General features: G+C 45.0%; 2 protein-coding genes across 4 annotated transcripts in view; one reads left to right on the plus strand and one right to left on the minus strand.

Annotated features, from left to right (window-relative positions):
* Positions 1-6350: 6350 nt before the first annotated feature.
* Positions 6351-17765, plus strand: GABARAPL2 (GABA type A receptor associated protein like 2). The gene is made up of 4 exons (XM_066242300.1): positions 6351-6509; positions 6843-6898; positions 8041-8213; positions 17151-17765. Exons 1-4 carry the CDS (start codon positions 6476-6478, stop codon positions 17239-17241), a joined length of 354 nt encoding a protein of 117 aa, XP_066098397.1. The 5' UTR covers positions 6351-6475; the 3' UTR covers positions 17242-17765.
* The window catches only part of ADAT1 (adenosine deaminase tRNA specific 1), a 57991-nt gene continuing 46285 nt past the window's right edge, over positions 13178-24883 (minus strand). The window contains exon 11 of one of the 3 annotated variants that reach the window (XM_066242292.1): positions 13178-14059. In XM_066242292.1, the coding sequence (XP_066098389.1) occupies positions 14044-14059 (16 nt within the window). In that variant the 3' untranslated portion in view covers positions 13178-14043. Of the gene's footprint in view, positions 14060-18282; positions 18508-20531; positions 20754-24883 lie in introns of those variants that run through there. The other 2 variants (XM_066242290.1, XM_066242293.1) reach the window with 2 other exon arrangements.

Raw genomic sequence — 24883 nt, forward strand, 5'->3', positions numbered from 1 at the left:
TTTTAGATAAAGAGAACAGTCAAGATTCTAACACAGACAAAAAGAGAGCAAAAAACCTGCCTATCTGGAAAAACTATCCAGGGTTCTTATCCAAAGTCCAAAATGACAGTGTCATCAACCAAAAAATGCTTTTGACATCCTGTCCAGTACACTCATTCTTGCTTTAAAGCTGTTATGGGGTGGCCACATAACTCTTAAATACAGCAATTACATTACTTAAATCTTATGTTCTGACACTATATTATATTTATGCTTTAAGTGGATAACTTTCATTTATTTAACCATTCAAATAAGATTCAAGAATAGATGATTCTAGTTTCATCTTCTACTCTGAGAAGGAAAGAGATGTTTGCCTTCAAAGCACCTTTTTTTTTTTTTTTTTTTTTTTTTAAAGCAGAAGGAAACACATATTGTGGCTAGTGTTAGCTTACTTAGTCACCGCTGAAACAAAGAGGTGACTACTAAGAATTTAGGTGTATGAAGTGCTCCAGCCTCCTTTGAGATACTATGAGCTTTGCAAAACTATTTAACAATAATGGCTACTAATATTTACTCTTTCATGTCATGATTTGAGGAAGCTATTCTTTGTAGTTTTTTTTTTTTTTTTTTTTTTTTTTGCATTTTTCTGAAGCTGGAAACAGGGAGAGACAGTCAGACAGACTCCCGCATGCGCCCGACCGGGATCCACCCGGCACGCCCACCAGGGGCGATGCTCTGCCCATCCTGGGTGTCACCATGTTGCAACCAGAGCCACTCTAGCGCCTGGGGCAGAGGCCACAGAGCCATCCCCAGCGCCCGGGCCATCTTTGCTCCAATGGAGCCTTGGCTGCGGGAGGGGAAGAGAGAGACAGAGAGGAAGGCGCGGCGGAGGGGTGGAGAAGCAAATGGGCGCTTCTCCTATGTGCCCTGGCCGGGAATCGAACCCGGGTCCTCCGCACGCTAGGCCGACGCTCTACCGCTGAGCCAACCGGCCAGGGCTATTCTTTGTAGTTTTATTTCAATTATTTAAGACAGACATTAGATTTTTTTTAAATGCTGAAGATCTGTGCATACTGTGTCATTTTCACTCATTCATGACTGAGAACTGACTTTTCTGTTGCTATATTCATAATTACTTCCTGTTACATACAATTTACCACCCAGGACAAAAAAGAGTGTTGTCTTAAAACTACACATTTTAATCATGTTCTATCCCATTCTAGAAGCTCTCACTAAGGGTATTTTTGAATCAGTATAGATCTCTGGAATGTTTTCTTCATGGCTTTCCAACACTTGTTTTACCTTGGCATTTACCTACATCACTAAACCTTTAGCTTCCCAATTTCCTCTTCTAAGTCCAGCTTTTGTTTCCTTTTTGTTTGTTTTGAGAGAGGCAGGGAGAGAGAGAGACAGGAACATTGAGCTCCTCCTGTATGTGCCCTGTCTGTCTGGGGAATTGAACTGGCAACTCTCCAGGGTGAGGCTCCAACCAACCAAGCTATCTGGCCAAAGCTTAATTTTTATTGATTTTTAGAGAGGCAGAAAGAGGAAAAGGCAAGCATTTGTTGTTCCATTTAGTTGTGCACTTTTTGGTTGCTTCCCGGGTGTGCCCTGTGGATCGAACCCACAACCTTGTTGTTTCAGGAAACAGTCTTAACCTACTGAGCTAACCGGCCAGAGCCTAACTCCAGCTTTTGTTTCTATCTGTTAAGGAAAATTTATTCTTTGAAAAATGTGCCCTTCCCAAAACATAAGATTCACATTTTCTCTGAAGTTTTCCTTGATAAGCCTCACTTGGCTTTGTGTCAGCCCCATTACCTTAAGCCATCCCTCAGTATCCATCCATGTTCGCATACCTCCTCAACATTTGAAAGTTATTCTGCATTTTTATAGGTCTGTTAATGTGTTATTGCATATATTCACTATCCTATTTCTCCTACTGATTCGCCTCTTCAACTAACAACTAACTCCCTCAAGGAAGGCATCCAATGTCCTTAGAACATTCAATAAGCCAAATATAAATACCCAATAGGAAAAGAAGGTAATATATGCCAACAAGGCAGATCAGAGAAGCCAATTAGAATGATGAATTGGAAAGAGACATATGAAAGTAGGTAGAGATAGAGAACAGAAAAGACATTGCACATCATTGAAATCATTAGGTGTCATGCCCATGAATTGGTGGGTGCTGGCTTGTTCCTCTGAAAAGTGTGCCATGTGCAAGGTGGTGTACACATGTCTTGTACTAGGACATAAAGACCAGCTCTGTAAAGACAAGCAGGGGTTTCAGTACAATTTTTAAGTCTTCCACCGATTCACTATCAAATGGTAGACAATCATCTTCATTCCTCAGTGTTTAATTCTATTTATTAAGGTGACCAACTTTTTTTCTTTTTCTTTTTTTTTTTTTTTTTTTGTATTTTTCTGAAGCTGGAAACGGGGAGAGACAGTCAGACAGACTCCCGCAAGCGCCGGACCGGGATCCACCAGGCACGCCCACCAGGGGCGACGCTCTGCCCACCAGGGGGCGATGCTCTGCCCCTCTGGGGCGTCGCTCTGTTGAGACCAGAGCCACTCTAGCACCTGGGGCAGAGGCCAAGGAGCCATCCCCAGCGCCCGGGCCATCCTTGCTCCAATGGAGCCTTGGCTGCGGGAGGGGAAGAGAGAGACAGAGAGGAAGGAGGGGGGGGGGTGGAGAAGCAAATGGGCGCTTCTCCTATGTGCCCTGGCTGGGAATCGAACCTGGGTCCTCCGCACGCCAGGCCGACGCTCTACCGCTGAGCCAACCAGCCAGGGCCGGTGACCAACTTTTTCACAATGAAAAGGAGGACAAAAATAAATTGAAGAAAACAATATCGTAAATAAAAAGAAACATTTTACTCATTGCAAAAAATACACTATAATATGATAATTGCATAATAAAAACATTTGTAATATTTTATATTGTAATTATGCTTACATGCCTATTAAGTTTTAATAATAATTGTAAGGAAAAAGTACTCATTTAGTAAAACTAAATATCAAACAAAACCACTAATTTGGAGTGATATTCGGGTGTATTTATCATTTTCTAATTAAAAAACATGTTTTATGCAACTATTTAATCAAACTGCATTATTAAATAGATATAGTTTGAGGTTAGAGTTCCACTCTAAAACCGAATTTCGGGAAAATACTTATAAATAAAATTATACGTATTTGGAAATAATTAAATAGATAATGAATAGCCCTGGCCGGTTGGCTCAGCGGTAGAGCGTCGGCCTAGCGTGCGGAGGACCCGGGTTCGATTCCCGGCCAGGGCACACAGGAGAAGCGCCCATTTGCTTCTCCACCCCTCCGCCACGCTTTCCTCTCTGTCTCTCTCTTCCCCTCCCACAGCCAAGGATCCATTGGAGCAAAGATGGCCCGGGCGCTGGGGATGGCTCTGTGGCCTCTGCCTCAGGGGCTAGAGTGGCTCTGGTCGCAACATGGCGACGCCCAGGATGGGCAGAGCATCGCCCCCTGGAGGGCAGAGCATCGCCCCTGGTGGGCGTGCCGGGTGGATCCCGGTCGGGCGCATGCGAGAGTCTGTCTGACTGTCTCTCGCTGTTTCCAAGCTTCAGAAAAATGAAAAAAAAAAAATAGATAATGAATTAATAAAATGTTAATTGTGCTTATCTGTCTATGATTGAATATTCACTGAGAAAGAAATAATCATGAGTCGTATGTGCCGTGTCATGTTTCAGTAAGAAGTACACAAAGCCATTTGCACGCTTGGTATATCGTGCGCTCTCTCAAGGTCTCCTGTGTGGAGCATGTGCATCTCATGATTGCGTCTCGCTGCACTGTACCGATCCTTGACGAGTCATCATTTCAAATACAAATATGTCACATCACATGCAATGGATCGACTCTGCATTGATCGAATACGGACATTTACAGATTAGTCTTCCAATATCAAAAAGGAGGACATGTAGGAGGACACTTTTCAAGGGAGGATGGAACTTACAAAAGAAGGACTGTCCTCCCTAAAGGAGGACGATTGGTCACCTTATATTTATAGAACAGGTATTTACATTTTTTTCGCTCACTCTCTAGCTAATTTTATCTAGTTCAATTGCTTTAAATACTTTTCTCCTGGATTTGAAACTCATAGATTCATTTACCTAATCTACATCTCCACTTGGATGTGTCCCTTGGACACCTTAAACTTAATATATCCCAAACAAAACTCATAAGGCCCTGACCAGGTAGTTCAGTTGGTTAGAGCATCCACTAGCCTGCCAAGGTTGTGCTCAGGGAACATACAAGAATCTCCCTCTCTCTCTTCCCTCCCTGTGAGCACAAAGAAGTCATGTGAGAACACAGCAAGCATGTTTCTTCTTGGTCTGAGCCATCATCTTTCACCTAGATTATCACAATAGTCTCTTAATTCTTCCTCTTGCTTCCATCCTCAACCCCCATAGTCTACTGTCTACACAGGAGCTAGCCTGAACACTTAAAAAGAAAAGTTAGTCCTGGCCGGTTGGTTCTTCAGTAGAGTGTCGGCCTGGTGTGTGGAAGTCCCAGGTTCGATTCCCAGTCAGGGCACACAGGAGAAGCGCCCATCTGCTTCTCCACCCTTCCCCCTCTCCTTCCTCTCTGTCTCTCTCTTCCCCTCCCGCAGCCAAGGCTCCATTGGAGCAAAGTTGGCCCTGGAGCTGAGGATGGCTCTATGGCCTCCACCTCAGGTGCTAGAATGGCTCTGGATGCAAAGGAGCAATGCCCCAGATGGGCAGAGCATCGCCCCCTGGTGGGCATGCCGGGTGTATCCTGGTTGGGCACATGTGGGAGTCTGTCTGATTGCTTCCCTGCTTCTAATTTTGGAAAAATACCAAAAAAAAAAAAAAAGTTATATCACATCATACTTCTACCTAACATGAAATTCAAAGATAAACAGTTTTGTTCTAGATCTCTTGATCTCATCTCCTAATACACTCCCCCTTGTTTATTCAGTTCCAGCCATAAGGAGTTCCTTCCAGCTCCTAGAATATGCCAACTACTTCATTTAATAAGCATCCTATCACACCACCACTCTCTAGTCACCAACCGTTTTATTTTTCTAAATAGCACTGATCATTACTTGACATTTATTTTTTTGTCTTGTTTCATCACATACAAACTCCATGAGAGCAGAGGTGTCTGTTCTGTTTACTGTTTCTTCCAACACCTAGAACAGTATTCCTATATATAGCAACAATAATTTATGATATAAAATTCAAAGGCTTTTCACTTCATTAGAAACAAGCAAGCAAACAAAAAACTGTTTTGGTTGCTCAGACACACAATCTAAAAATAACATAAATAATTTTAGAATGAAGCTAGATTCCAGACCATCCATCAGGAATTTCAACTGTAGGAAATGATGACAATGTTAAAGCATATAGGCCTTTTAGATGCATCACAATCACAGGCATGTGGCAAGGATCATGTGCCCAATTAAGAGAATATTCTTGTTACATATTCACCAGTTCGTAAACATATGATGACCTAGAGCAGACTGCCCTGATGACTTTGCTAGGAAGAAAGGGATGACATCACTGGAGTTCCTGAAGGCTCAGGCAGATGACACATACACAGAGCTTAGGCTGTGATTGCTCAATCTGATGGTGACTGCCACAGAAGCCCATCTCATGACCAAGCTATGAGGGTAATTCTCCGAGTCTGATAGTCACCTCTAACTCCTCGGCCTGTTAAGGTTGAGGGGTCTCTTCGTGATAGGTGTGATGTTACAGTCCTCAAATGCATACTTCTGAAAACTTTTGTTTATTCAAATACCTATTCATGAATAAGGGAAAGAAACTGGATTTGTTTAAATTCAATTTCTAGGTCCAAGGCAATCTATTACGGCTGTCCTTGATATTGGACCCCGGTTTGTTACCAGTATTCCTATCCATATAGTCCCGTATGGAGACGCCAACCTGTTACTCCACACAATCTCCCCAAACTGTCAACGCCCTAAACAGAATCATCCCCCGCCATTACTAAACACCAGAGACCCCTCTTCTGTCATTCATACCTCCAAAGTCCCTCTGTGGTCACTAACGCCTCAGTCAGACTTCCCTCCTGAACTTTTACTCTGTACGAGTCCTATTCTATCAGCCAGACCCTTAAATCCCCCCCTTCCCGTTAGCAGCGTCCACCGACACCTTACTCCTATTACCAGATCCCGAATATCTCCTCCCCAGTCGCCAATATCTCCCAGATGCCCCTCTCGCCAATGTCATCAACCCTACACCGGGATTTGCAACCCGCGGCGCCCTCTCCTGCTCCGCCCCTTGGCGAGCGGCCCCGCCCCTTAGTACTGCGCCCTGGTGAGCGGCGCCGGAAGCCCCGCCCCGGCCGGTTGCTAGGCTCCGGCAGCCGGAAGTCCCGCCTGCCGTGTAGTCACTGCCGCCGCTGCTGTCGTTGTTGTTGTGGTTGGTGCTGTGAGCTCCGCGGCTCCGAGAGCCGGCTGCGTCCCTTCCCTACCGCCGCCATGAAGTGGATGTTTAAGGAGGACCATTCGCTGGGTAAGCGTCCAGTCACTGGCCGGCGCGGTGGGGGCCTGCGCGGTGGGTGGGCCCCCTCCCCCACTCGGGCCGCCCTGGGCTGGGCCGGGCAGGGCGGATGCCGCTCTTAGGGATAGGGTCTCCGAGGCCCCGATCTCCCAAACGGCTGCCCATGGACCCCGTGCCGCCTAAGGAAGACCCTCCCGGGAGCCAGGGAACCGAGGACCGAGGCCTCCGGGACGCACGAACGAGGGGCTGGGGCGTGCGTAGGACGCGGAAGGAGGAGGAGGGCTAGGATCCGAGAATCGGCCAGCGGGCAGTCGCGACTGTCAGCCCGGTGTGTTTCTCCCACAGAACACAGATGCGTGGAATCCGCGAAGATTCGAGCGAAATATCCCGATCGGGTTCCGGTGAGTGGACTCCCCGCCCCTTCACCACCTCATTGTCACCTCTGTCTTCTGGGACTCGTGATAGGGCTCAGACCATTCAACAGTTGACAAGTTGAGGTTCCAGTTCCGGTTCCAGTAGCAGACGGGCCAGACTGGGTTAGGGGTTGTCCGGCGCCCCAGCAAGAGAGGCTTGAGCTGGTGCTGTTTAGGGTGCTTCAGTGCTGAATCTCCCGATCTAGGCCAGCGGGCTTCCTGCAGCCTCTGGGCTCCCTCGCCAATTATGTAAGGAATGATTATTCTAGGACAGGGCAACAGGTCACTGCCACTTTGGGGAATGGTGGTGAAGGAAGACTGTCACTTTGGTCTTGGGAGTGGTACTTTAGTCTGAGGACATTCTCATCTTTAACTTTGAGCCCTTATCTTTTACCTGGCTTCTAGCTCTTTTTCTCACCCTGACCCCTTCATCTTTTCCTGACACCCCCCCCCCAAAAAAAAAATCCAAGAAGCAAAACCCCTTCTTCTGTAGTTTTTCCTTAATAATAAATATGATCCTTTATTTCTTCCATGGTAGGGGAGATGGTTTCTATATTCCTTTTTTATTTTCAAAGGACTTTAAGCCTGTTATTGTAGTTCATTGCTTGTGAACACTTCCTTTGGAGAGGGGATTGGAACCTAGTTCAGAGAGAAGCAACAAGCCAAATGAAGAGCTTGGTTCTTGGCTGGCTAGGATTGCCAGTCGTTCCCATTAGTCCAGCCACTCTTTTTTCTCATGTTCTTGGGATCTTAATTTCCCTGTAGTGTGAGGGCAGATCCATTCTGGGGTCCTGAAATAACAGGCTGCAGATGAAACTCCCACAAGATATTCTTGGGGAGAAAATGTTAAAGAGCTGCGTATTAAAGGCTATATTTCTTTTATGCACGCAAAGATGAGGGATGAGAAATAAAATAATTGACCACAGAAAAGCACTTACTGTTTCCTTATAACACATTTCTATCGGTTCTTAACCTCCAGAGTGTGTGGTTTAGTAAGTAAGGGGTGTATATCTGCATGTAATGCAGTTCCCCACCTACCTCCTTGCCCACACACTTCATCAGCTCCCTGACAATGCAAGGCCAGAGTTGCACATGAGAAATCCAGTCCCGACTTCTCTTTGCTTTCCCAGGTGATTGTGGAAAAGGTCTCAGGCTCTCAGATTGTTGACATTGACAAACGGAAGTATCTGGTTCCATCAGACATCACTGTGGCTCAGTTCATGTGGATCATCAGGAAAAGGATCCAGCTTCCTTCTGAAAAGGCAATCTTTCTGTTTGTGGATAAGACAGTCCCACAGTCCAGGTGAGAGGTCTTTACGGGTATTGGCATCTGCTTGACTGCTTACAGAACTCAAAATTTTGGAGGTCTGAAAACCAAGGTCCTATTTGGAAATGTGGACTTTGTGCTTCCTGACCTCAGGAATGCAAGAAAAATAAGGGCTGCAATACATGGGAGTGTGCTTTGGGTTAGGAAATAGAATAATTAAAGAGAAAGAAATTAAGAAAATGGAATAAGACCTGGACTTCAAAAAACTGATGAAATCCAGCCTCAGACCCCCAAGAATACTTTAAAACAGTTGAGGACTTAGGCTTAAGCCACCAGTAGAACTGAAGCCTGAAATGGTTTTCTCTAAATGATTCATGAAATGAGTCCTGTCATTCTCTACCAGGAGCTTGTGGGCCCTGCTGAGGCTCAGCTTTAGTTAATCACCTTGCTTGCTCTCCAACTCAGTTAACTCTGCAACTGTGAAAAGTCTCTAGCTGCCTGATCTTCAATACACTCAAATGGCTGCTGTCCAGCAAAGGGCTCTGAGGTCTCTCTCTAGACTTAAGCCTCCTTTACTACCACCTGTTCTCATTGTCAGAGTCTGACTGGATAGAGGAAAATGGACTGGCTCAGTCTGATTCCCTGGTCAGTCCTTCCCCATTACTGACTGAATACTTCTAGGCCCTGTGCCAGATACTGGTCCCCTCTTCCCTGAATGTGAGTTCCTGGCTGCATTTCATCTTTGTGACCCAAGCTAGTTTCATTTGTTTCTCTTCCCCCCACCTTTTAAAAATCATGTTCCTTTTAAAAATCTTTGAAAGCTCCAGAAGAGGCGTAGGCCATATTCTAGTCCTTTTCCTATGAAAGGCAGAAAACAAATGCTACTTTTTAATCTGATTTGCTCCTTCCCAGTTTCCGCCTCTTCCACTTCCCTGGTGTTTGGCAAAGAAGAGGGATGGGGAGAAATGGGAGGTTCTTCCCTAAGGTTTATTAACATGAGAAATGCCCAAACAGAGATTGATTGTAAGTTTGAGCCCAAACTGACAACAAAGTAGCCAGGAAGCAAGATCACAAATGCTTGGGGAGTGACAGTTTTGCTGTTTTCTGCATTTGAAAATTAAGGAGGTCTCATGGACATAAATAAAAGTGAAGTGGTTACCAGTGGGGAGGGGTGGGAAGAAGGGTGTAAAGAGGGACTAATATAAGGTGATGGAAAATGATTTGACTTTGGGTAATGGGTATACAACATAATCAACAGTTCAAATGCTATAGAAATGTTCACCTGAAACCTATGTACTCTTACAGATCAGTGTTATCCTATTAAATTTACTTTTCTAAAGAAAATTAAGGCAGTTGGTTATATGAAGGTGGTAAGAAAGCAATCTGGGGGATTGGATTATAGGGTAGTTAGCTGTGATTGGCTCTAGCTACCCGCAACGATGAACATGAGTGGTAGGAAATGAATGGATTGTAATACATGAGAATTTTTTTTTTTTTTTTTACAGTGACAGAGAGAGAGAGTCAGAGAGAGGGATAGATAGGGACAGACAGACAGGAACAGAGAGAGATGAGAAGCATCAATTATTAGTTTTTCGTTGTGACACCTTAGTTGTTCATTGATTGCTTTCTCATATGTGCCTTGACTGTGGGGCTGCAGCAGACCGAGCCAGCGACCTTGGGTCCAAGCTGATGAGCTTTGCTCAAACCAGATAAGCCCGCGCTCAAGCTGGAGACCTCAGGGTCTCGAACCTGGATTCTCCTCATCCCAGCCCTACGCTCTATCCACTGCGCCACTGCCTGATCAGGCTACATGAGAATGTTTTATATTTTTAACATTTTTTTATTAAAGATTTGTCTGTGAGCCAGATGAAGCCATCAAAAGAGCCACATCTGGCTCACGAGCCATAGGTTCTCGACCCCTGACCTAGATGCACACAAACAATGGACAGGGCTTGTTTAAGACAAAAATAAGTCTTTTACTAAAAAAGTTATGTGCCTGGGATGTCACTAGCCACCACAACTGCCCTGTTAAGAATTTGTGATCAATTCCTTCTGTATAGTTATTTCCATAGAACCTCTTTTGCATCCACAGGCCTATGTCCTGCCTGAGGAGTAAGGCCACACCCTTCCTGCTGGGTGCCATTGCTCTGCCACTGCTGTTGCTCAGGGCTGATCTTGTCAGGTCAAACCAGAGTTGTGCTCTTTCAGCCTTCCCTCTTAGGCTTCTGGGCAGTGTGGTGCTGGGTTCACTGTTCACTACGGGAGGAAGCCCCACCCATGTGTGTCATTTGGCTTTCCTTAAGGTAGTAGGGGAGGTGAATCTTTGTTCTTACCACCTGCAACTTCTGCAAGCCTTGGCGATTATTCGCTCCTTCCTGGAGGTGGATTCTTAGTGGGAGGAAGTAGATGACTACGACCCATGGCAATTAGTATTCTTTGGATTCTGATCCTCTGTTACATTAAGGAAATAAATGAAGAGGCTTCTTCCTGGGCCATTAAGATTACTCTGATAGCTCCATGTTAATCTTGCAATTAAAATGGCTGCAAATTTTAGCAACTACCTCCTCCCTCCATTATCCCTAAGATATAAATAGAATTGGAAATGAAAAGTGATTCTCAGGGCAGCAGAGGCTGATTCAGGGCCACTTTCTCTCCTAGATCTCATTTGCCTTTCCAACCTGGTAAGAGCCTACCCTAGAGCAGATTTACACCAGAGATCCAGTCGGGATGTTTGAGTCCCTAAAGGGGGCCCCCTTGCCCATGCCTTCGGTTAATGACTTCTTGTCCCTTACTTAATGTGGCAGTGTTTTGTTTGGGGGTTTTATTCTTAAAAACACATTTGTTTACAAACAAGGTATGTGACATCACAGGCTTTATGCAGATGTTAGTCACCTGACAGCACAAACAAAATTGCCACAGGGTCTCCTTACTGAAGCTTGTGTGTGCTCAGCCTTTCCATCTCCTCCCCTGAGGCAGTCTAGCGGCTTTCCAGACTCCTTAGGGAAGTCCAGATCCTTAACCTACAAGAGCCCTCCCCCAGCCAGTAACAGACAGGTGGGCACAGGGAGGATCACTTATCCTGGGGCTGATAGTGTCTTCCATTATAGCTCAGAGCAGGACTTCGGGAGAGTTTCTGATTGAAGGTGATCTCCCTGTAGAATGTCAGGATTACTGTTTAGAGTAGTTAGCAGTAAATGTTGATTCTAGAAATAGAGACAGAGGCAAGTCCCTAAAAGTTTTACTTTCTAAATTCTGAGTTCTATTTTTTAAAGAGGGGGATCTCCTTAACTGCTTTCTCACATTTAGCTTGGGAATTTGAATTCTCTGTCTAAAGGTGCTTCATCCAGACTGAGGCCAAAAACAAAGAGAGAGAAATATAGGTTGGTGCAGACAGGACTTGAGGACGCTCGATAGTGTGTACAAGTTTCCCAGTCATGGCATTGGAGGGGAACCCAGACCTGACAATGGTGGCTACATTTTGGGTTTTGTTTAGAACACAGACAATAGTCATGTTAATCCCGTTTCTACTTAAAATTTAGTAATTATTAAATAAAATGTCTCCAAGATGTGATAATTTGGGAATGTTACATTGGTAAACCTGTGCTGTTTGGATAGTGTTTAGTTGCTTCTGGATCTTAAAGAGCAACTAAGTAAAAGGAAGTTGTGATGTCTTTTAAAGATTTTATTTATTGGTTTTACAAGGTGGGGGTGGAATGAGAAGTATCAACTCATAGTTGTTTCACTCTAGCTGTTAATTGAATGAATTGCTTGTTATATGTGCCTTGACCCAGCAAGCCCAGGGTTTCACACCGGCGACCTCAGTGTTCCAGGTCAACGCTTTATCCATTGCGCCACCACAGGTCAGACAGTTGTGGTGTCTTACAGTCCATTTAAACTTTATTTAGAAACGTATTTAAATCAAGGACTTTTGATCATTTCTGGGCAAATGCCTCTTTAATATGGGGTTTATTTCAGACATTGAACAAGGTTTATTTATATCAGAGAAAAATAAGCACATGTGCTTCAAAGCAGATGGGTGGCCAGGTGTGCTTACCAGTCCAGCTAATTCATGAGTCAGGCTGGGTCCCATGGGCTCCGTGACCTGACCTTGTTTGGGGAACAGGGGAGCTTCTGCAGGGAATGGGCATCCACACAGTTCTAGGTCAGCCTCCTGCTTCAGCCTCCTGTTGAATAGCTTAAAAGTAATGTTTGCCCTCAGCAGCATGGCCATTCCTGGATGTGGGTCCTTCTCAAAAGCTATTGGTTAGTTTGTTTGGATCTGTGACCCTGAATAGAGTGGTGGGAAACAAGGCTTTAGGGGCAATTTAGGTTCATTCCATTCAGTACTTCAGGTTCCCACCACGTGGGACCCTCCATGGCTTTAATCTGCTGTTTGCTTTTCCCATTTCTTTCCTTGTCAGACTCAGAGCTCGGAAGGTGGCAGTATCCTTCATCCTCAGCAGCGTCCTTCTCAGATGTGTACAAGTAATACTTGATGCTACCGCGGTGTGTGTGCATTAGTATTAGACTGGAGGCCACTTGGGTGTCTTCTGCAACTAGTGACTTAGGCAGGAAGCCTGGAGTTGCAGTACTGTTTGTGAGCTGTCCGGCCGTCCAGCAGGCCTGTGGGGCCTAGCCAGACACACGTCAGCTGCTGTGTGCTTTAGGGGCCTGGGGCGGGGCAGCACTGGCGATTTCTCCGAACTCTGAGGGAAGGTCATCTTCTTGGAGGCCTTTGGAACTTGTCTTAACTGACACAGCAGCCTTCTGCAGACTGCCTGTGGACTAGGGCCCAGTTCTGCATCCTGCACTTCCATTTGACTATTCTTTAAATGAGACTTATAAACAGTTTTTAAAAAACTGTATTTGCAGCCTTGTTCTTTTTGGCTGCAGGTTTCTGTGATTGTGTGTGTGGCCTGGTACTGCAGTGTGTTGACCAGATCATCCTGTATGGACGCGCAGGTCATCTTCATGCTGCCCAGGGAAGCGTCCCGATCAGGCATTCGGTCACAGGCGGCTGAATGGAGTGTTTAGCTCCTAGCGTTGAGCATTGTCAGTTTTTGTGTTCCTGCCAAAAGGGGTATCCTGTGCTACTGCCAGCTGAATAAAGTTTCCACACAAGGCTGCGTGACAGAAAAGGAGAGCAGTAAGGGGACTCTTTAAGTCATTAGACACAGCCGTCTCGTCAGATTACAGGGTCTGAAGGAGAGAGCGCTAGCCCTGGCTACTCGGGGTGTGATGCAGAGGCAGGCAGCGGCAGCCTTACCTGGGACTTGTTAGAAAAGTCGGGTCACACGCCCCACCCTGACCTGCTGCTGATTTCGTGTGCACGTCTTCTTTGTGTGAGAAGCGCTATGCTAAGGAAGATCTCTCTAGAAGGTCCAGGGGTGCTGACATTGGGCATTCGATCTAGCTGTGTGTGTACTTGGAGGCAGCACAGCTTGGTGGTAAGAATGTCTCCTGGCTTTGTGACTTGGGGTAAATTATTTAACCTCTGCTTCGTTTTTATCTATGAAATATGGATTATGATAGTACCTGCCCTATAAGATTGTTGTGAGGATAGAGGATCATGTGTGTAACACATTTAAATCGTGCTAGGCACATAAGTGTTAGCTATTATAATTAGGATTTTTATGATCAGCCTCTGTAGCTGTGAGGGCCTTGGTAGCAAATTAAAAAACTCACAAGTTTTACTTAAAAGACAATGGAATCTAAAGACAGAAAGTCTCCTGATGATCTCCACCTCCCACCTTGGAGTCTCAGAGCCTGCCGTAGACAGTCGTGGTTCCAGTGGTCACTACTTACTGTAGACGGCGTAGAGTCTGGGGTGGGACACTGGGCTTTAAGCTGCTCACAGACTTCTAATTCAGCAGGGCTTCTGACTTGCTAGGAAAAAGAGCAGAGCTTAGTTTGTTAGAGTGGTCCCCAACCCCCGGGCCGTGGACTGGTACCGGTCCGTGGGCCATTTGGTACCGGTCCGCAGAGAAAGATAAATAACTTATATTATTTCTGTTTTATTTATATTTAAGTCTGAAAATGTTTTATTTTTAAAAAATGACCAGATTCCCTCTGTTACATCCGTCTAAGACTCACTCTTGACGCTTGTCTCGGTCACGTGATACATACATTTATCCGTCCCACCCTAAGGGCCGGTCCGTGAAAATATTTTCTGACATTAAACCAATCTGTGGCCCAAAAAAGGCTGGGGACCACTGTTAGAGGGAAGCAAACTTGACATAGGCACCAAGGGATGGCTGCCCTTGAATTGCACACAGTGTTTGTTACTTCTGTGTCTAAACCCCTGTGGGGATAGTGAGGAGATAGTGGGGACAGGTCTCATCACAGTCACCCTGGACAATTGGACCAAATGGGGCAAAAAGGTAGTTGTGGCCATCACTGTAGCTGTTTCCCCTTAGCCCATTCTGAGGAGTCTCAGAGAAAAGCAAGTTCCTCAGGGCATTCCCAGCCACCAGGGTAAAGGTCTCGAGAGACTCAGCTATTTGTTCAAGCCCTTTGTTAGTTGCTGGCTCTGGGCTCCACTTCCTGTCTGTCACTGTGCTTCCTAATCACATGGTGCTTAAAGATAAGCATCTCAAAAACAAAACAAAGCAAAAACTGAAAGGACAGGCATCTCTCTTCCTCTGGCACAGGGACTGGCTCTCAACCTGAATGCTCATGGAATCACCGTTGCCATTTTAAAGCATACTGATGTGCTGATGCATGGGTCCTGCACCTCCAGGGCTCCAACTTAATTGGTCTGGGGTGGGGCTCCTGCAAAGAGCCCCTGTTGTTTCAGTTGTACAGCCAAGGTTGAGACCCACCACTCCACGTGTTCTCAGGAGCAGGGGTTCCTTCCTGTGTGCAGTGCTCCCCAAATCCGCACCTGTTCGAGGCAGTGCTGTCACTAGGAGTGGAATGCGAGCTACATTTGTAATTTTCAATTTTCTAGCAGTCACTTTATGAAAGAAAAATGTGAAATAAATTTTAATAATTTTATTTATCCAGTATATCCAAATGTCATTTCAACATGTGATCAAAATTGAGATATTTTATATCCCTTTTTTTCATACTAAGTCTTTGAAATCTTGTGTGTGTTTTACATTTACAGCACATCCTGTTTGGACAAGCCACATTTCAAGTGCTGAATGTAGCTAGTGGTTACTGTACTAGACAGTAAAAATATACGACATTTCTATCATAGCAGAAATTTCTAGCAGGCGGACAGTGCTGTTCCAGGGAGCCTTTATTTTACAAATTCCAGGTTAAGATGTACTCACAAGGAGCAGTGATTCACTGCACAAGATGCTGATGACAGGCCATTTTGTATTCATACTTATCCACCCCCACTCTGTTACTTAATAGTTCTCATCAACCCACACAGCCAAACGGGCTGAGCTTGAAAATGGGTAGGAAGAATAAGAAAGGAAAACTTCCTTTACAAATGTAGCCTGTGTCCACCTGGTATATGGAAGCCCCACCTAGCCTGCCAGGACCACAGCAGCAGAGTGAGCTACCATTGCTTCACCAGCTTCAGGCCCCGCACCCCTTGTTATCCACTCCGGGGGCCTTGTTTTACTGAGTCCTGCATTTATTAATAGGTCATCTATGTGGCCTGTCGAGGTTAGTGATGGCTGATGTCTCCAGCTGGGTCTCAGCCACCTTACTGCTGGTTCTGGTCGACCTCACCACACATGGTTGTGCTGATGTTTAGCACATCGTCAACTTCTGCTCATCTCTAGTAGTAGAGCCACGTGGCCAGAGCTTGTTGGGGTGGCAGGTGTTACTACTCTTACTCGAGCTGGTACAGCTTGGTTTTGCAGCACAGACTAGAGTAGGTCTCTTCTGCAATCTGGTTGTAGCTTAGGCAAAGCCAGCTTGCCCACCCACACGTTTAGTTTGAGCAGTATCTATTTCTGGAGGCTTCTTAGAAAGTTGGGCAGGCCTTCTTTGGATCCCATATACAGTCTGAGAGATGTCTGCATTATATGGGAGGAAAAGAACTTCACTTTGATAATGCTGACACAGGGCTCTGGGGCATAGGGCTTCCCCAAGAATGAACCCACTTGTACTTTCTTTAGGTGCAAAATACAAATCTTCAGTAAGCAGTCTGAAACAAAGAAAGCTCCTTGTACTTATCTATACCTTGGCCTTCCACCCATACAAGGATGGGCTCCATAGGCTCTTAATTTTGCTTAGTTTTTTCCCCTTGCCCTTGGCATTCAGAAAGCACTCTTAATGTACCAACCAGCCAAGCCCACTCACCGAGCTAAGTAGAGCTGGCCTCTGAAGGATTGACTTTGAGAGGGTATGTGCAGATGGCCTTGCCTTAGGGACCAAGAATGGAGATCTGCTTCAAGTGTTATGATTCCCAGAGGCCTAATTTACCTTAATCCTTTGCGGCTCCATTTACCTTCTTTACAACAAGAATGCAACACTACCGAGATCTGAATTTCTTGTTACCACCTACCAGCAGCAGTGTGGGGGAGAGGAGCTAGTTGAAGCTGTTAGGTTCCTTATCCACAGTCATCTTTCTCCTGACACCTAGGCTCAGTAACCAAACCCAGTTATTTCAGTATAACTCTGCTTACAGAAATACACTTGTATTGGTTAATAGAATGCAATTTAAGTATAACTTATTTTACATGATTTGGATCAGAAACTTGGTACATGGCTTAAGCATTTATTTAAAAAAAGATTTGCAATCTGGTATTTCACTTACTACAAATGTATGTATAAAAGATCCTACATCAAATTGCTGCTAAAGAAGGCAGCAAGAACCTTGAAAAATTAATTTTTGGCTTGTCTTTGGAAAAAACCATATTGATTGCACTGTAAAAGTTTATGAAATTGGTGCAACAAAACTGTTGCAGTGTTTCCGCGGCCCGTTTACGGAGTGCAGTAACTGATGGTGCTGAAAAGGGTGGGGGAGCCTCTGCCCACTTTTAATGATGGTTTTTGTTTTTCCCTTTCAAGCCTAACTATGGGACAACTTTACGAGAAGGAAAAAGATGAAGATGGATTCTTGTATGTGGCCTACAGTGGAGAGAACACGTTTGGCTTCTGAGGGCCAAAGCTGGGCTAGGTGCACTGTACCTGCTTGTGTATCTTGTAAATAGCCGGCCGTTTTCAGTTACTATACCAGAACCTCTTCACATAGACCTACCTGTTAGCGCATTTGTAACTGGATTGATTTCTTAATATATTGGAAGGTTTTTGTTTCCTTAGACTAGTAAATTATCATACAGAGTTTTATTTTGAATTTTTCTTTTTGTGCACTGTCCTCATGGCTATTCTCTCCAGAGAACTTGTTCCTCTAAGAATGACATTTAATGAAGGTATTTCCATATTGAAGTGAGGTAGGTGGGGTATTAAAGTGAAAGAGCGGGAAATGATGACTTTATTCTGGATTGTGTTTGAAATGTTAGATGGCTAAGTATTAAAAGCACCCAAATTAAATCCTCAGCAATCAGAACACTTGCTTCACTAGATTTTGCCAACTGCCAATCATGTTGGACTGAGCTAATATGTTCCTCTTTCTGAAACTATTAAGGTAAATAATTAACAATAAAACTTCCTCTTATAAAGGCATTGCAGTGTGACCATGTCCTTTATTCACCATATTTCACACGGGTCAGAGAAGGAGCTCCTACTTCTGCTTGGCCAGGAGGAGGGTTTGTGGGGCCATGGCAACAAGGCTGGGAACAGGAAGCTGTGCCCTGTGTCATATGAAGGGACTTTTCTTTCTCTTAAGTGAGAGGAGGGGAAACAGTGAGACAGACTCCCACATGTGCCCCAAACAGGATCTACCTACCTGGTACCCCCCCACCCCTCTCTGAGGCCGATGCTTGAATCAACCAAGCTATTTTTTTTTTAATAATTTTATTTTTTTAATGGGGTGACATCAATAAATCAGGATACATATATTCAAAGATCAACAAGTCTGGGTTATCTTGTCTTTCAATTATGTTGCATACCCACCACCCAAAGTCAGATTGTCCTCTGTCATCTTCTATCTAGTTTTCTTTGTGCCCCTCCCCCTCCCCCTTTCCCTCTCCCTTTCCCCCCTCCCCCTGTAACCACCACACTTTTATCAATGTCTCTTGGTTTCACTTTTATGTCCCACCTACGTATGGAATAATGCAGTTCCTGGTTTTTTCTGATTTACTTATTTCACTTCGTATAATGTTATCAAGATCCCACCATTTTGCAGTAAATGATCCGATGATGTCATTTCTTATGGCTAAGTAGTATTCCATAGTGTATATGTGCCACATCTTCTTTATCCAGTCATCTATTGACGGGCTTTTTGGTTGTTTCCATGTCCTGGCCACTGTAAACAATGCTGCAATGAACATGGGGCTGCATGTGTCTTTATGTATCAATGTTTCTGAGTTTTTGGGGCAACCAAGCTATTTTTAGCACTTATGGTTGATGTGCTCCAACAGAGCTATCCTCAGCTCCTGGAACCATGCTTGAACCAACTGAGCCACTGGCTGTGGGAGGGGAAGAGGGAGTGAAGAGGGAGAGAGAGGGGGAGGGACACAGATAGTTGCTTCTCCCATGTGCCCTGACTGGGAATCGAACCCAGGCTGTCCGCAGGCTGGCCGATGCTCTATCCACTGAGTCAACCGGCCAGGGCCATTAAATGATTAATATGTTCACATGGTTTAGATATCAGGCCTCTATATAAAAAGATATATACTGAGAGGTCCCACCACTGTCTTCTGACTACACTGACCCTTTGCCCATGGGAAACTATTGGCTTTTTTTTTTTTTTTTTTTTTCTTTTTTTTTTTCATTTTTCTGAAGCTGGAAACAGGGAGAGACAGTCAGACAGACTCCCGCATGCGCCCGACCGGGATCCACCCGGCACGCCCACCAGGGGCGACGCTCTGCCCACCAGGGGGCGATGCTCTGCCCATCCTGGGCGTCGCCATGTTGCGACCAGAGCCACTCTAGCGCCTGAGGCAGAGGCCACAGAGCCATCCCCAGCGCCCGGGCCATCTTTGCTCCAATGGAGCCTTGGCTGCGGGAGGGGAAGAGAGAGACAGAGAGGAAAGCGCGGCGGAGGGGTGGAGAAGCAAATGGGCGCTTCTCCTGTGTGCCCTGGCCGGGAATCGAACCCGGGTCCTCCGCACGCTAGGCCGACGCTCTACCGCTGAGCCAACCGGCCAGGGCCTTTTTTTTTTTTTTTGGAGAGAGGAGCACAGAGCTACTCCTGTGTATGCTGTGACCAAGGAATTGAACTGGCAACTTCTGCGTTCTGGGACGATGCTCCTTTAATTTTTTAAAAATCAAAAAAATTTTTTTTGTATTTTTCTGAAGCTGGAAATAGGAGAGACAGTCAGACAGACTCCCGCATGCGCCCGACCGGGATCCACCCGGCACGCCCACCAGGGGCAAAGCTCTGCCCACCAGGGGGCAATGCTCTGCCCCTCCAGAGCGTCACTCTGTTGCAACCAGAACCACTCTAGCACCTGGGGCAGAGGCCAAGGAGCCATCCCCAGCGGGCCATCTTTGCTCCAATGGAGCCTTGGCTGCGGGAGGGGAAGAGAGAGACAGAGAGGAAGGAGGGGGGGTGGAGAAGCAAATGGGCGCTTCTCCTATGTGCCCTGGCCGGGAATCGAACCCGGGTCTCCTGCATGCCAGGCCGACGCTCTACCGCTGAACCAACCGGCCAGGGCCTTAAAAATCAATTTTATAGAGACAAGAGTAAGGGGGGAGAGAGAAACACCGATTTGTTGTTCCACCCATTCATGCATTCATTGATTGATTTTTATATGTGCCCTGACCAGGATTGAACCCACAGCCTTGGTATATTGAAATGACGCTCTAACAGCTAACTGAGCTTCTTGGCCAGGGCCTTCCCTGGCTTCTTGTTTCTTTTAGTACTTATTTTTGGAAGTACAATTAAATATGAATATATATCTTTATTTTTCTTACACACACAAAAAATATATATATATTTATGTATGTTACCTTTTTAACTTAACAGCACATCCTGGTGACATTTCCATATCCGTCCATAGCCTTTCATTCATTTTTACAGCAAATAGTAGTGTGGATCTCTCACTAGTTTTCTATGAATAGCATTTAGGTTGTTTGCAGTCGTACAATGTTGGGATGGTAACTATATACATATAGCCTTTGTATGTACCTGTAGTCATTTAAAGTGCTGCTCCTTCAAACCTTTCGTTCTAAGAAATCAAGATTTAGATTTTTCCAGGCCTATGAGGTTCATGAATTTTTTTTTTTTTTTTTTTTTACAGAGACAGAGTCAGAGAGAGGGATAGATAGGGACAGACAGGAACGGAGAGAAATGAGAAGCATCAATCATCAGTTTTTCATTGTGACACCTTAGTTGTTCATTGATTGCTTTTTCATATGTGCCTTGACCGTGGGCCTTCAGCAGACCGAGTAACCCCTTGCTCAAGCCAGTGACCTTGGGTCCAAGCTGGTGAGCTTTGCTCAAACCAGATGAGCCTGAGCTCAAGCTGGCAACCTCGGGGTCTTGAACCTGGGTCCTCCACATCCCAGTCTGACGCTCTATCCACTGCGCCACTGCCTGGTCAGGCTCTGAGTGAAAAGTTTTAAAAGTTATATATTAATAAATAAAATTCAGCAGTATGCTTAAACAATCACTTCCCACATAGAACTTAGCCCAAGAATAGGTTATATATTTATTGTTATGTATATTAATACAATATACCAAATTAACAAAGAATATAGGATATCATAGATGAAGAAAACACACACCTGAAATAACTCAAAACCCATTCATAATTAAAAAAAAAAACTCTTAGCAAATTAAGAGGATGGAATTCTTCAATTTGATAAAGGGAATTGGTAAAAAATCTACAGCTATGGTAAGTAAGGCAGTGTAGTACTGACATTGGGATAGACAAAGCCACTAATGGAACAAAACCCAGAAGTAGGTCTGCAGAAACGTCAGAGGTGGCGTGACAAACATCAGTAGGGAAGTGGTGAACCAACTGGCAAATATAGATGGTACTGTGACAACTTGTTATTTATTTGGTAAAACTTTAGAGGCATAGCCGTTAAAAATAGGAACTAAAGGAAGTCTGAAGAGTAAACTATGGTATGTGAATTATATCTCAATAAAGCTGTAAAAGTCTATCACTGTTTTTACTAAATACTACTGTCATAAAACCAATACAGTAAAACAGGAAAAGTAAACTAGAGGCATACATATCAGAAGGAAGACTAGGGGTACTGATATGCAGACAGTCATAATCTACATAGAAAAATCCAAGAGAATCTATAAAAATTAGAACAAAGTTCAGCATGGGTTTTGGATACCAGATCAGTAACAAATATGTTTCTACATACCAGTTTAACCAGCTGGGGAATATAATAGAAATAAAGATCTCTTTTTTTTTTTTTTTTTTTTGTATTTTTCTGAAGCTGGAAACGGGGAGAGACAGTCAAACAGATTCCCACATGCGCCCGACCAGGATCCACCCGGCACGCCCACCAGGGGCAAAGCTCTGCCCACCAGGGGGCGAAGCTCTGCCCCTCCGGGGCGTCACTCTGCCGTGACCAGAGCCACTCTAGCGCCTGGGGCAGAGGCCAAGGAGCCATCCCCAGCGCCCAGGCCATCTTTGCTCCAATGGAGCCTTGGCTGCGGGAGGGGAAGAGAGAGACAGAGAGGAAGGAGGGGGTGGGGGTGGAGAAGCAAATGGGCGCTTCTCTTATGTGCCCTGGCCGGGAATCGAACCCGGGTTCCCCGCACGCCAGGCCGACGCTCTACCGCTGAGCCAACTGGCCAGGGCCGGTCTCATTCTTAATTGGAGAAAAATAAGCATATAGGAATAAAATTAATATAAGATATATCAGACCTTCATTGAGAAAGTAACATTATTGAAAGACACCAAAGAAGACCTAAAACCTAAATAAAAGGAGCCTGGCCTGTGGTGGTGCAGTGGATGAAGCCTCGACCTGGAATGCTGACGTTGCTGCTTCGAAACCCTGGGCTTGCCTGGTCAATGCTCATACAAGAAGCAACTATGAATTGTTGCTTCCTGCTCCTCCTACTGCCCTTCTCTCTCTCCTCTCTCTAAAATCAATTAAAAAAAATTTTTTTAAAGGAGAGCTCTACTAACATACCATATTCAAGGATGAGAACAAGCAATATTGTAAAGATGCATACTGCTCTCAGATTAATCTGAGTTTAATGCAATTCCAAGAAAAATCCCGCCTGACCAGGCGGTGGCGCAGTGGATAGAGCGTCAGACTGGGATGCAGAGGACCCAGGTTCAAGACCCTGAGGTCGCCAGCTTGAGCGTGGGCTCATCTGGTTTGGACAAAAGTTCACCAGCTTGGACCCAAGGTCGCTGGCTCGAGCAAGGGGTTACTCAGTCTGCTGAAGGCCCGCGGTCAAGGCACAAATGAGAAAGCAATCAATGAACAACTAAGGTGTTGCGATGAAAAACTAATGATTGATGCTTCTCATCTCTCCATTCCTGTCTGTCTGTCCCTGTCTATCCCTCTCTGTCCCTGTCTATCCCTCTCTGTCTCTGTCTATCCCTCTCTCTGACTCTCTCTCTGTCTCTGTAAAAAAAACCCAATCAGGTGTGTGTGTGTGTAATCTGACAACTGATGCTCAAATCATCTAGGAGAGCAAAAGCCCAAGAATAACTAAGAAATGTTAAGAGAAACAAGCTGGGGAGACGTGTATTTGCAATAGAGAAGATTATGCCATATGACAAAGATCAATAAACAAGGGAACTCAATAGAAACCTAGAAAAGGACCTTCTGTGTGTATGTATTTTTTTTTCAGTTTTTTTTTAAATTTTTCTTTTTATTAATTTTTAGAGAGGAGAGAGAATGAGAGAGAGAGAGAGAGAGAGAGAGAGAGAGAGAGAGAGAGAAGGGAGAGGGAGGAGCAGAAAGCATCAACTCCCATATGTGTCTTGACCAGGCAAGCCCAGGGTTTTGTACTGGCGACCTCAGCATTCCAGGTCGACGCTTTATCCACTGCGCCACCACAGGTCAGGCTGTATGTATTTTTTTTTAATAAGAGAAAGTTTATTGAGAAAATCACAGGTAGCAGTGAGCTGTAGAGGAAATGGGCTTAGGAAACTAAGTTAGGCAAAAGAAGGGCCCTTGGGGTTTAGGAGAAAGAGAGGCAAGGAAAATGGCCTGGGGGTGGGGAGGCACTGGCATGCTCCATAGAGCTGCCCAGACCCATGTTCAAAATACAAGTGATGGCATGAAAATCAAAGGAGAAATGATGAACTAGTTAATCCATGATTCTATTCTTGGTTATATGTATGAAAATAATAATTCCTATATTATATCATACCTTAAATAAATTCAAGGTGAATTACAGATCTAAATGTGGAAAAGCAAAACTTAGGAAAAAAAAAAATCTAGCCTGACCTGTGGTGGTGTATAAAGCATCAACCTGGAATGCTGAAGTCATGGGTTCAAACCCTGCGCTTGCCAAGTCGAGGCACATACTAAGAGCAACTAGTAAGAGATGATGCTTCCTGTTCCTATCCCAACCCCTTTCTCTCCCTCTCTTCTCTCTAAAGTTAATAAACAATATCTTTTTTTTATTTTTTATTTTATTTATTCATTTTTAGAGAGGAGAGAGGGAGAGAGACAGAGAGGGAGAGAGAGAGAGAGACAGAGAGAGAGAAGGGGGGAGGAGCTGGAAGCATCAACTCCCCTATATGCCTTGACCAGGCAAGCCCAGGGTTTCGAACTGGTAACCTCACCATTTCCAGGTCAACGCTTTATCCACTGCTCCACCACAGGTCAGGCAATAGACAATATCTTTTTTTAAAGCAATATCTTTTTAAGTGTGCGTGAAAGAGAAAGGCAGAAAGGGAGAGAGAAGCATCAACTCATAGTTGCGGCACCTTAGTTGTTCATTGATTGCTTCTCATGCATGTATGGACCAGGGGACTACAGCCAAGCCAGTGACCCCTTCCTTGCTCAAGCCAGCAACGTTGGGCTCAAGTCAGTGACTTTGGGCTTCAAGCCGGTGATCTCTGGGCTCAAACCAGTGACCATAGATTATGTCTATGACCCCATGCTCAGGCCAGCGACCCTGCGCTCAAGCTGGTGAGCCTGTACTCAGTGTGCTTAAGCTGGTGACCTGAGGGTTTTGAACCTGGGCCCTTAGCAATAAATAAAATCTTTAAAATATATATAAAATGAGAATATCTGTTATCTTGGAGAAAGGGGGAAGCTCTTAGACAAGATAAAAAAAAATACATATGAATTTACCTTTGCCACCCAGCTTAGTGTATCCCAAGGTTCTCTTTACCAGGCCACAGTCACAGAGCTCCAGGGAAAAGCAACCTGGTCTCAACTCTCCAGGCAGAGGAGAACAGAAGCTCCATATCCACGCATGCTGCAAATGGCTTTTTCCAGTCTACCTGAATCATTACCAGCTAGAAGCAGCGGTCATTGGGACTTGGACATGAGCTGCAAAGTATAGAATGGTGACAACAATTCCAGTGCCATACGGACTTTTCCTGTGGGGAACGTTCCTGGACTCCTGCTCCCTGTGACAGCTCCTAACAGACTGAACTGTGGTTGGGTTGCATTTTTCAGGGATTTGGCATGGTGAGGGGGCCAACTTGGACTTGGGGAACATGTTAAGGACACTACTCATTTATGGATTCTTGCTGTATTGGCCAAGAGTTTGCTTAAAGGCTTTTAATCACTGTAAA

The sequence above is a fragment of the Saccopteryx bilineata genome, chromosome 9, assembly GCF_036850765.1.
Source record: "Saccopteryx bilineata isolate mSacBil1 chromosome 9, mSacBil1_pri_phased_curated, whole genome shotgun sequence".
Taxonomy (NCBI): Eukaryota; Metazoa; Chordata; class Mammalia; order Chiroptera; family Emballonuridae; genus Saccopteryx; species Saccopteryx bilineata.